The 12,364-nt window shown below is 43.5% G+C and overlaps 1 protein-coding gene across 1 annotated transcript; it reads left to right on the top strand.

The window, feature by feature from the left end:
• Positions 1–240: 240 nt before the first annotated feature.
• Positions 241–12,211, top strand: ano10b (anoctamin 10b). The gene is made up of 16 exons (XM_080028133.1): positions 241–374; positions 481–548; positions 3,139–3,386; positions 3,754–3,927; positions 5,123–5,260; positions 5,603–5,719; positions 5,875–5,991; positions 6,715–7,053; positions 7,520–7,702; positions 7,799–7,854; positions 7,953–8,027; positions 8,923–9,087; positions 9,516–9,707; positions 9,831–9,968; positions 10,169–10,285; positions 10,382–12,211. The coding sequence occupies exons 3-16, from the start codon at positions 3,146–3,148 to the stop codon at positions 10,403–10,405; spliced, it is 2,076 nt and encodes a 691-aa protein (XP_079884259.1). The 5' UTR covers positions 241–374; positions 481–548; positions 3,139–3,145; the 3' UTR covers positions 10,406–12,211.
• Positions 12,212–12,364: the final 153 nt, after the last annotated feature.

Here is a 12,364-nt window from a genome sequence, read left to right as displayed (position 1 = left end):
AGATTTGCTTCATTGTTTCTGTATAGTAAAGCTCAACCGTGCCCTACTCTGGTCTTCCTGACATGTTTTTATAAGCAGCAGAATGTCTGCGTTTTTAGATCAAACTGAGGGATTGCTGCAGCATCCTCTGGTGTGTGTTTAGTAGTGACCACAGTGCAGTGGAGGCGGGTGGAGCAGTAGGACCCTGAGCTGCAGCAGCAGTGAGCAGGCAGGATGAAGGGAGGAGCCTGAATAGAAACCAAACAACCCTCCACGCCCTGCAGACTGGGGAGATCGTCCGCATTCCTGCTAAATACACACTCAGTCATTTGCCCACATATACACATATATAGACATAGACAGAAAGCCTGGAAGGAATCACACAACTTGGCTGGGTAAGTGAGTGCAGAGCATGTTGTTCCTGGTTTCTCTACAGGAAAACTAAGCAGAAGTTATTGTCTTTATGTTCACCAGTGTGTGTGTGTGTGTGTGTTCAAACAGGAGTTTGGAGGGGGTGTGGGCCTGCTGTAGGACCGGAGACCAGAACCTCACCATCAACATTCTGCCAGGTGTTGTATATCCTGACTCATCCTCTCCTTCACCCTGTACGCCTTTCACTCTCTCTGCTTCAACATCACTCATTAACAACAACATAGGGGCGATAACCACTTTCAGTTTAACCTCTGTATGTGTCTCTGTCAGTCTTATCCTGTGGGTTGTCTGCAGGGCAGTGTGGTTGCAGGCTCAACTGTAGTGCAGTCAAAACAGAGGAAGTTCTTTTATTTGCTGAGAGCGCCTAAGTAACCGTCTGTTTCCCTCCAGACCAAACTGAAATGTTTGAGCGTAGATTCAGATCTCAAGAGTCTCAAAGAAAGTAGAGGGTGCGAATGACAAAGTACAGTCTGCAGAGTCTTGGAAAATGATGTGGAACATATCTGCAGGTTCAAATGCAAATCTAAGGGCACCATGACCATAGCAATGGTGTTACATGTAATAGCTGGTAATGCAAATGCCGTCATAAAACATGACAATCCTAAATGTCAATATATGACTGCACTAAAATAAGGAAATGAGATATCATTAAAGACAAAGTATGTTGCAGCCTCTCTAAAAAGGACTTTACTTGCGTTAGTTGTGGTATGACCTGTTGATGGCACCATGAGGGGGACACATGAATGTCTTAAGCAAATTTCATGGCAATTCATGCCATATTTTCCGAGACATTTTACTGGGGAAACGCCAAATGTCAACCTCAGGGTGGATTTGGAAAAGTTAGTACTGTGCTAAGGTTTTAGGCAGGTGTAAACCAAGAATCCTTTCAAAACTATAAATAATAATGGTTTATATTTATGGTTTAAAAAAAAATGCTGAGCGAGGGAACAAGGTAGTTATACTGGTATAAGCAAGGTCTCTCCCTCCCAGAGAAAGATTTCAAAGCAGACCGGCAAAAACTAGTGGAACCCAGGTAAACCCATCTACTGTCCGGACAAGTCTGGCCAGAAGTGGTCTTCATGGAGGGTTGCAGCCAAAAAGTCATACCTTCAACATGGACAAAAGGTCAAGCAACTCAACTGTGTACAGAACATAGGAACTGGGGCTCAGAAGAAAACATTGCATCAAAATTTGAAATATTTGACTGTAGCAGAAGGCATTTGTTGACTGAAGGGCTGGAGAGCGGTACAATAATGAGTGACTGCAGGCAACAGTGAAGCATGGCGGAGGTTCCTTGCAAGTTTCTGCAAATGGAGTTGGAGATTTGGTCAGGATTAACCCTTTCACGCATAGTGATCACTACAGTGGACAGCTATTCAAATGCTGTTTTTTTTTTATATGCATGGGTGTAGATCGCCTAGTTGCATATCAGCCACTACAGTGGACTCTTGTGTGTCATCCAATGCATTGCCAACCAGTGGCCAACCTTTGTAAGAGCAGCCATAATTAGTCAAAACCAAGATGACCGACAGGGAGCAGAAACGTTGTGAACAGGCATTGAAAATATATATTATTTTATAGTTTTCAGATAATATATCATTTTTTTCACTGTTTTGTTAAATAAATAATGTCAAAGTTGAGAACTCATGTGTAAAGCTCTCTGAAAAATTTCTGCTTTTAAAAAATGAATTAATACTTTTTTCTTTTCATGCCTAAAGAAGTATAAAATCACTTGAGAAAAAAATCCAGACTAATGGAAAGGATTTGTTGTCCTAAATGCTGAGAACAGTAGATGGATGTACCTGGGTCCCACTGGTTTCTGCCAGTTCTGAGCTGATGGCATTGCTGTATTTAGATTTCTCTTCTGTTCATTCACTGCATTTTGATCATTGATGAAAAAGATGCATTCAAACTTCCGTTTTTTAAGGCATTCTTAGTTTACGGCATTTTTTCACACCTGCCTAAAACCTAATAATAATGTTGCATACAAATTGGCGTGCCAATCAATCTAGGGCAGGCCTTTGACATATTTCAAAACATATGTGACAACCTCAACTTGATGGTTTTGCTTGATGTAAAGTCACATCGCCAAGGTCTTCCATTCTCTGGCTATCATACAAGTATTGTGTATTGAACAGTAAACTCTCTGCCAGGCCCTCTTGTGTTAACATACTCCTGTGTCTGTCTGCTGTATAAGTTAATGTTTTACAGTATATGGTCTTTGGACTATTGAAATTGAATTGCCCTTTGGGATGAATACATTTGTTTGAACTTGAAGTCCATGCCAGGTTTTCCGCCAATCCGCCCAATGGTTTGTCAGTATATTTCACTAGAATTCAAAAATGTCAACTTCCTGATGGAGCTTTGTGAAACGTCAGGGATCACCAAAGCCAGAAGATCTCATCCTCTGGGGAATATGAATGTGTTTACAAAGTAGTTGTTGAGATGTTCTAATGTGGACCAAAGTGACATTGCCATTCCTACAACCATGAAGCTATATCAGCTATAACACAAATATTTAAAGAAGCACCAGTGCAACAGCAAGGCAACCTCACCATGCTTTTTACAGCTTCACAAGATATCCAAGTTGGATCTAGAATGTCTTGCCCAACTGGTTGTGAGATTTGATGATGATGATGATGTAAAGTTTGAATATAAAAGCTGCAGCACCATCGAACCACTCAAAACATGGCACACTAAAAGGTTTTGGTTCACATTTCTTCACAGTCTCACCATGAATAAGGCAGATGGCGATGACTGTGGTGGTGAAGCAGTCCAGCAGCAGCAGCCAGAGGAGGACCAGAGTCCAGCGGAGAAGCTCCAGAGCAAAGGACCGGGCTGGACTAGGGTTCACTGCCCCTGCTGTGCATCCGAACGGATCGAGCCATTGGTTCTGGTGAAGCTGGGACAGAAGGTTCGCCCCGAGACAAAAAGGTGGCTCATCAGACTGATAGGAACTCCCCAGACAGATGGAGGTAAGGGGCTCCAGTAAAAAAATTAAAAAAGCCTTACTCTCTCTCTCTCTCTCTCACTCTCTTTCTCTCTCTCTCTCTCTCTCTCTCTATCACACTGCCTCTACTGTAGGCGTAAATAATATATCAACATCTGAAAAAAAGGTTTATTAAATAATTAATAAAATATATTAAATAAAATAATAAAAAGCTGTGTGCGAAAATAACATTCACATGTCCATATGCACATTAAGACAGTGCTTGGTTTTTGTAATTGTTCCCCGTCAACATACTGATCATACATACGTTGCTAATTCCCTCCTTCTTGGTCACACACTACAAAATAAAGAGTTTCAGTTCTCCCTCTCTGCTCCATTGTCTCTCTACCCAGGTGCTGGATTACTGGCCCATCCAGGTGAGGACGCCAGTGGTGACATCATAGTGGTGTCTGCCCCGCGCTGCACACTGCTCCGAGCCACTGAAGAGCTGGGTCTATGTAAGACCTACAGCAACGACAACATGGAAGCCTTCTCCTACGTAGACAGGGACAACTTTAAAGATTCAGGTACAGCAGTGGAGCTATCCATGTTCTCATGGACCCATATTCAAAATGATTAGTCCGATATTATGCAGAGGTATTCTTTATTATACCGACGAAAATAGTTCTCTTATCTTGCTCCTCATTGACAAGATCTGTGTAAAAGGGGCCTCATACTTGTGTTGTGTTGAATGGTCCCTGGAGTTCATATTAGAGTATTGATTTGTTTGAGTGGGCTGACCGTTTTTAAAGGTCAATCGTGAAACAATTATCATTGGATATTGCATATATTTGGATATTAGCCACGCAACAAATACTATGGATTGCAATTACATTTGGTACAGACAATATTGTCCCCCAAACTGAATTGCATCTCTGTTGATCCCCTGACATTTCCTCTTGCACCATCATTGGTCAAACTAATGATATTCCCATCAGCCACAGCTGTCCTTAGCTGAAGTTTAGTATGGTAGCATGCTCAATGTCGATGACAAAGTAACAAAGTAACATGTATCTGCATGTTAATATTGTCAAGTTTTTGTCAAGGATTTAGCTCAACGCACCTTTATGCAGCCTCACACAGCGGCCAGCATGGCTGTAGATTGTTAGTCTTAAAGGTCCCATATTATGCTAAATGCACTTTTTAAATGTGTTCCAACATATCCATGGGTCCACGGTGTGCCTAGAGACTGCCAAAATATCAAAAAAAATAACAATCTCTCCTTTTCTCACTCTCCCCTTTTCTGAAACCCCCACCCCTCCCCCCAAAAACACTCCAGTCAGAATTATCCCCTTTTCTGACCTCACAAACCGTAAAGCCAGAAGCTTCCACTGTGCAGCCCACACCCCTATTTCTTATTGGTCCACGGCCCTGACAGACAGAGGGCGAGGCGTATCTGGCTTCGCTTCCGGACAGGGGGCGGGGGGAGCTCAAAGATTGTATATTTACGAGGGGACCTGCAACTCTTTTTTAAAAAATAGGCCATTGTGAGATTAGCTGAACATCAGCATAGTACAATAAATTATCTGAAAGTTTTTTTCAGCAAACAATTAAAGAAAAACGTATTAGGGACCACTAAGACCATATAATATGGTGTATAATAGAACCGAAAAGTGTATAATATGGGAGCTTTAATCTTTTTTCAAATCATTTTTGTGTGTGTTTGTATGCATGCATGACTTGCAATCTCCTTGTTTCTTCGTATATTCATGTGTGTGATAGACAACATGGAGGTGTTCCTGACTCTGGCTGAGCGTCAGTACATAGTGAAGTATGAGCTGGACGGTGTGCGGGCACAGAGAGACCTGAGAATACCCGGCCTGCCCGACAACTACACACTGCAGCGCCGAGACAACGTCTGTGAGTGCTCTCACTGTGTCTTTACATCAGTGTAGGAAGGCAGGATGCTCACACTCGGAAAAAAAAAAAAAATGTGCAATTTAATCACCTATTATGAATAGTTTTTTAAGACATATTGACCGCCATGTTTAGTGAATATTTGTTGCTGCCTGCTCTCTCCACATTGGGGCAGTATTCAGCTGTATATGATGTATCTATGTCTTGCTTACCTCAGCTGTTCTCTCCACTCGTTCGATCAAGAAATGGCTTCAGTCAGCATAGGCCTCAGTGTGTTCTGCCATATACGTGTGTGTGTATGTGGACTAGTTGTTGTTCACTTGGAAAATTGTGCTGTGGTTGCAGGGCAGAAACTTGGGTCAGCTGGTGTTATTGTGGACACGCTTCCCCTCCACAACCCAGACAAGCTGAAGGCTCTCACTGAAGCCTGGTACACTGGCAATCAGCTGGCTCAGCCACTGGGTGGGTAGATAAAACAAGACACACACACACACACACACACACACACACACACACACACACACACACACACACACACACACACACACACACACAAACACACACACGCACGCCATATAACCATTTAACCACACACCCCTGTCTGTTGCTTCATCCAGATTCAGTCAATGGGTATTTTGGAAGCTCTGTGGCTTTCTACTTCAGCTTCCTTGACTTCTACACCTGGTCTCTGCTCCCACCAGCGATACTGGGCCTGTCCATCACATACTTCTCAGGTGGGTGTGTGGATGTGTCCTTTATTTCTTTATGTATAGTATATATCAACTACAGTGTGTGGCATATGTGACATATAAATCACGCATAAATATCTCTTTACCATGAGAAAGTAGTGTCTGCACAAGAAGAGCGCCATCATCCAAAACCTGCTAGCATCTTAAATAATAAGTATTTTAAAGGCTGCACAACGCAGTTTCACATGTCAAAAGGTGAGGCAGCTGTTTGAATGACTACGTTCTTTGATTACAGTGAATTCCATTCAATATGAGATAAGAAAAGTTGATAAGCATAGCAATTACCTTTAACATTATCAGCATGTGAACTTGCCTATTGCTATGCTGTCAGTGCATTTACAAAATTGTTGGCTACTAAGATGATAGAATTAACTGACAGCCTTTAGCAAATTAGCATGTTATTAGCATGCTATTTATTTGAACAATTGTGGAATGGCACCAACAAGCTGACATGCTAAATGTTGGATGCAAATAGTTTTGCATGTTAACTGTGAGCAGGTAAAGTGTCAAAATGCTAACATCATTCGTCTCAGAGTGCAGCAGTTTCCGCTGGCTTCCACTTATTGAGGATGGGAGAGAGGCTCTGCCCCACTTTGTAATTTAGACTGATGCATTGTAGGTCCTTTGTCCAGTCAGTGCAATGACTGCAGCTATAAGTAGGAAAACAAGCTACCTGGACATGACGTTCCTCTTGCCCGTCCATCACAGGTGAGGTTCAGAAGGAGATGGATGAGTCTGTCTCTGGCTCAGGGCCCACAGGGGTAGAGGAGGACTCTGGCCTGGCTGTCAGCGGTCACATGGTCCAGGCTCTGTTCATCATGATCTGGTCCACGGTCTTTATGGAGATGTGGAAGCGTCGGAGCTCCTCCCTGTCCTACCGCTGGGGCACGCTGCACCTGGCCGAGCGCTTTGCAGAGCCCCGCCCCGCTTTCCACGGCGAGCTGGGGGTGAACCCTGTGACCGGCCGCATGGAGCCGCTCTTCCCCGAATGGCAACGGGACCTGCGCATGGCACTGGTGTCTATCCCCGTGGTGGGGCTGTTTCTAGGTAGGACTCACACAACATTTCAAGTGAATGAATGCATCAGTGCACGTCACCGATCTGAAAGGTCCCATGATATCCATTGGTTGCTTCATTCAGCACCTCAAGTAGTACAAGAGGTAGCCTCCACTATCTGTGACACTGGTCAGCTGAGCAATACAACTTAAAGGAGATTATGCAACTTTTTCAACATTAATATGGGTTTGACTAGACACTCTATCTTTCTGAAAACCTGTGTTCAAACACCCATTTAGATGTTTCCCCCCCATATGATGTCACAAGGGGAGAAACCACCATTAGCTCTAAAACAGACATGTTCAGAGATTCAACAATGGCACAGTTGAAAATTAGGACCCTTTTTTGACACTAACACCATGTAGAAACCCAAATTACATTTTTGAACCCAGAAAATTAGCATAATATGTGACCCGTAAAGCCCACTGACAATGCCCTGTCCCGTCCCCCGCTGCAGGGCTGGTGGTGCTGGGTATGCTTGGTTTCTACTGGGGCGAGGCCCAGGCCAAGCAGCTACACGCAGAGTGGGACACTATGCTGTCTCAGACTCTGCTCTACATGCCCTCGGTGCTTCACATCACCTACACAAACATGCTGGCCACCGTTTACAGGAAGGTGGCAACGTCTTTGACTGAATATGGTGAGTCCAAAAACATAGTCTTATCAGATAATCAGTTTATTCCATGTTCATAATCCTGATAAATAGCACAACAATGTACCTCACTGTTCCCCTCAGAGAACCACAGAGAAGAGTCTGCCTACGAGAACCATCTGACAACCAAAGTCCTGGTGGTTGGTATACCTCCTCCTCTGCTCTCCAACCATTGGCTCTTAAATCCTCTCAATCCCAGCAGGCTCTTTCACCGGCCTCTTTTCTCTCTTCCCCTCAGTTCACCTTCTTCAACTGCTTTGCAGTGCTCTTCCACATCGCCTTCTTCAAGCAGGACGTGCCTTTGCTTCGTAAGGTAAGGTTCAGGTTCAGGTTACTTTATTTGTACCCGTAGGTAAACTTGTGTTGCAGTTTAAAAGTGAGCTTCCGTTACACCGTTTAAGACATCACATACACACCAACACAAATGGGACAGTTACATACTGTAAGTAAAACAATTAAAGTGCCCCAGTGCTCATCCAAATTTGGACACTTAAAACTGACCAACGTAATTCAGATATAGTAAAAAACCAGATAAATTGATCTAAAAATCAACAACTAAATAAATAACACATACAAAATTAATGTTGTGCAAATGTGGCAGTTTCTACAGCTTGTTCATCAGCGTGATTGCAGCTGGAACAAAGCTGTCTGCTATGTCTCCATGAGAGAATTTGAGTGAGATAGAATGGCATACTTTATTATTTCAGAGGCCAAGCTATCCTGCTCTGTATGCCTAATGTCGGTCAACATTCAAAATATGCTTGATCCTGCAATTCCCATAATGCATTTTTTCACTTTCTGTTAAAAAATCGAAAGGTTCTTAAACATAGGCTGAGATATCCCCCTCCTGAGACAACAACCCTGGTTTTATGTCATTACTGTAAAGTCTACAGTGTTTTTGATTGAATTGTTTATCCAATCAGAAGAAACAGCACTGAACATTTAGATCACTAAACAACTCTGACATGTGGGCACAATTTAGAAGTGAAGTTACACGTCAGTTAACAGATATTCAAGAGTCAAATTGTCAGAATGTACCCTCTCAGAATGAAGAGGCTTCCGGAGAGACACTAACTTTAACACATTTTCTGTGTGTGTGTGTGTGTGTGTGTGTGTGTGTGTGTGTGTGTGTGTGTGTGTGTGTGTGTGTGTGTGTGTGTGTGTGTGTGTGTGTGTGTGTGTGTGTGTGTGTGTGTGTGTGTGTAAAGCGCCTGGCGTCTTTGCTGATAGTGTCCCAGCTGGTGAACCAGGTGACAGAGGTGGTGGTGCCTTTCCTGGTGGACCGCTTCATCAGCGCCCCCCACAGGCAGGAGAGTGAAGACCACCCAGAGGAGGACAAGTTCAGGAACCAGAGCAGCCTGCCTACCTTCCCTGTGAGTGTGCAGCATGCAGACAGACAGAGGAGCATTATCAAGACAGACCCTGCGTTCTGAATCGCATACTCTTTATTTTTTCTATTCTACATACTACATCTGACGATTAAAAGAATCTAGTTAGGATGCAGTAGGCATACTATTGGGACATACTTTTACTTATTTATTTCATCATAACATTGCGCCTTGATCTTGCCTCTTGCTTTTATATCCATAGGATGCTGTTTTCAACACAAAAAATCTTGGCCGGATGTAGTAGACATCCTGGTCTTTCTAACCATCCTAAATCTCCGCCACAAGAATCGGGACATACTAAATATTTTTTCTACCATACTATAAATAGTAGAAAGTATGCGATTCGGGAACGCAGGGAGAGATACACTCTGGCAGTGAATGATGCGGCTTCCTGTTTTTTTTTTGTCACACAGGGCTTGTTTGGGGAGTACATCGAGCTCCTGGTGCAGTTTGGGTATTTGAGTCTTTTCTCCTGCGTGTACCCTCTGACCGCTGTGCTGCTGCTCATCAACAACCTGACGGAGATCCGCTCGGACGCCTACAAGATCTGCAGGCTGTTCCGCAAACCCTTCACCCCCCCTGTGGCCAACATGGGCGTGTGGCGGGTCAGCACCAAGCAATAGAATGCACATTAACAAAATGGGACACAGTCAGTCAGTATGTCAGGTTAAGCTGGTTATGTATGTATACCCACCACAGTCATTCATGTTGTGGTTTTTTCGTTTCAGTTTGCCTTTGAGGTCCTGAGCTTCATCTCTGTGGTGTCCAACTGCTGGCTGCTGCTGCTGTCGCCACGGCTACAGGAGCTGGTTCAGGAGGGATGGATGAGCAACACAAACGTTCTGCTGTTGGCTGTTCTGATGGAGGTAAGAGAGCAAGGACATCAGTGACAGTCATATTCAAAGTCATTCCTTCTGTGTGTGTGTGTTTGTGTCCCCCTGACACCCTTCCCCTGTGTGTGTGTGTGTGTGTGTGTGTGTGTGTGTGTGTGTGTGTGTGTGTGTGTGTGTGTGTGTGTGTGTGTGCGTGTGCGTGTGTGTGTGTGTGCGTGCGTGTGTGTTTGCAGCATGTGCTGATCGGGGTGAAGGTGGTTTTGTCGTTGTTGATCCCCGATGAACCGGACTGGATCCGAAAGAAGAGGCAGCATATCGAGTACACTTCCTTGCAGGCCTTAAGGCAACAGGTTAACCATCCATCCCCTATGTGCTTTTTCTTTACATGGCATTGTGGTGTTCTCTCCTTCGTCTGTCTGACAACTTTTCTGTCTGTTTTTCCCCAGAGTCTGTCTTCTGAAGAGTCCTGAATGCGTTTCAAGGCGTCAAGCTGTTGCTTCATGCTGCCCCATGCTCAGTGATGTGTGGACCCAGACAGGAGAAAGAAGCTTTGGAATCTCCAACACTGCCACTGATACCCACCCCCAAAGAAGTGCTTATGCTGCTTTCACTTAATAACACGCTGCTTCTGCAGTATGCGCCCTTTAAAATGCAAACTCATATCCTATGAACACTGCAAGTGCAATTGAAACAGCAGCTAAGAACAGTTAAAGTATTGTTCCCCCCCCCCCCCCATTGTTAGACAGTAAAGGGAATGTATTGGTTATGCGTACAGGTGCTCTTGAAAAAAGGATTATGGTTAAGTATGTTTGCACAAGGTTTCTTCGGATTCATTTAGAGAACACTGAGGAACTTGTCAAATCCCTATGGCTACATGTTGTACAGTCAATATTCACAGTAGTTGGGCAGCGACAGGACAGAGGAGGTGATGTCAGTGGCTGAGCAACAGACTTGACAAGGTGAAGGAGTATAGTGTTTCAGGAGGGTTTTTTTTGTGCACAGTGCTTTCACCTAGTGTTAATCTACAGCTGGTGTTCATATTGTAATGATAATCACAAGATAAAAAGTAACACATTCAAATGAAAGTCAGGCTGCCATGCCTACAGTGCAGACAGTCAGAGGCTTTGAGCGCCCTTCAGCTCATTGTTTTGGTTTGCTGGCCTATTACTCTGAACGTTCTCACAAAGCTTTATTTAGCTGTTTAGCAAAAACATCCCCACTGTGCGCTCCCTGCTCGGCAGTAAACAGCAGAAAGACAAAGGAAACCTCTAGCTATCATTTCGCAAAGAGCCATAAAATGATCTCAGGTTGTGGATTTCATTTCAGGAGATGGTTAAACAGTGTATCCTGGTGACTTCAGTTCTCAGTCAATTGGCCCCCTGAAACAGTGAAATACTATTGATTTTATGAATTCATTTTCTGGATTCAAATTGGCTTCTGGTTGAGCCTTAAGTGAATTATGGTTGCACCTTGTTAACTTCCGTTGAAGATAACATCCGGTCCTTAGAATAATCCCAGTATGGCTTTTAGGGGCAATAGGACATTTGTAACACAAGATGAATGCAGTGAACTGGTATGCCGAGATTGGATTTGCAGTGAAAGTGACAGGGAGTTACCAAAGAACTGCAACGTACTTTGAGATGAAAAATTATTTATTTTTTATGTGTGGATTTCAGTCTTTACCCACTTAGCAATGGCTGTTTGAGCTCACTATATGCCGACCCTACCAATTCACCTTAATAGTCATACAGCTACGTTACAATCATGCTATGAGTGTTTATACTATTCACTCTTCACAGCTGGCAGATTTGACTTAATATAATGAATGTGCAGATTAATCCGCAGGGGAAAGTCCACCATTTCTATTGCTCTTCAAAGGTGTACTGTTCACTGTATAATAGTTGTTTTTGGAAGTTAGGATTCTTTCCAGCCACCAGGGCGCACTATACACTTTCCAATTCATTTCACATGAGCCCTAGTGGCTGCAGAAGGACCTGATTCAGTAAAGAAGCAGATAAATGGTGAGACTTCCTCAAGCGGCTGCAGCTGTACATGTGCATTACTGACACTTATCATAAACCTGCGTGTGTGTGTGTGTGTGTGTGTGTGTGTGTGTGTGTGTGTGTGTGTGTGTGTGTGTGTGTGTGTGTGTGTGTGTGTGTGTGTGTGTGTGTGTGTGTGTGTGTGTGCTCCATTCTGAAGTGATGATTGTGATGAGATAAACAGTGTGGCAACCTTTGCTGCTTGTCCTACATTAAAATGATGGAAGGAAACAGGTTTTTTGTCATGTCTATTCTTGATGAAAGTAAAAAGCAACAGTTCTGCATCTAAATATTTTCACTCCAGAACTGTATACTTACAAAATGTTCAGGTACTTCACTTAAGTTATTTGTATGCAACGTTTCTTAAGTAAAGCGTTTTTTTTTCAC

Source organism: Ammodytes marinus, assembly GCF_949987685.1.
Source record: "Ammodytes marinus genome assembly, chromosome: 5".
Lineage (NCBI taxonomy): Eukaryota > Metazoa > Chordata > Actinopteri > Uranoscopiformes > Ammodytidae > Ammodytes > Ammodytes marinus.
This window is presented reverse-complemented; position numbering and strand designations above follow the sequence as displayed.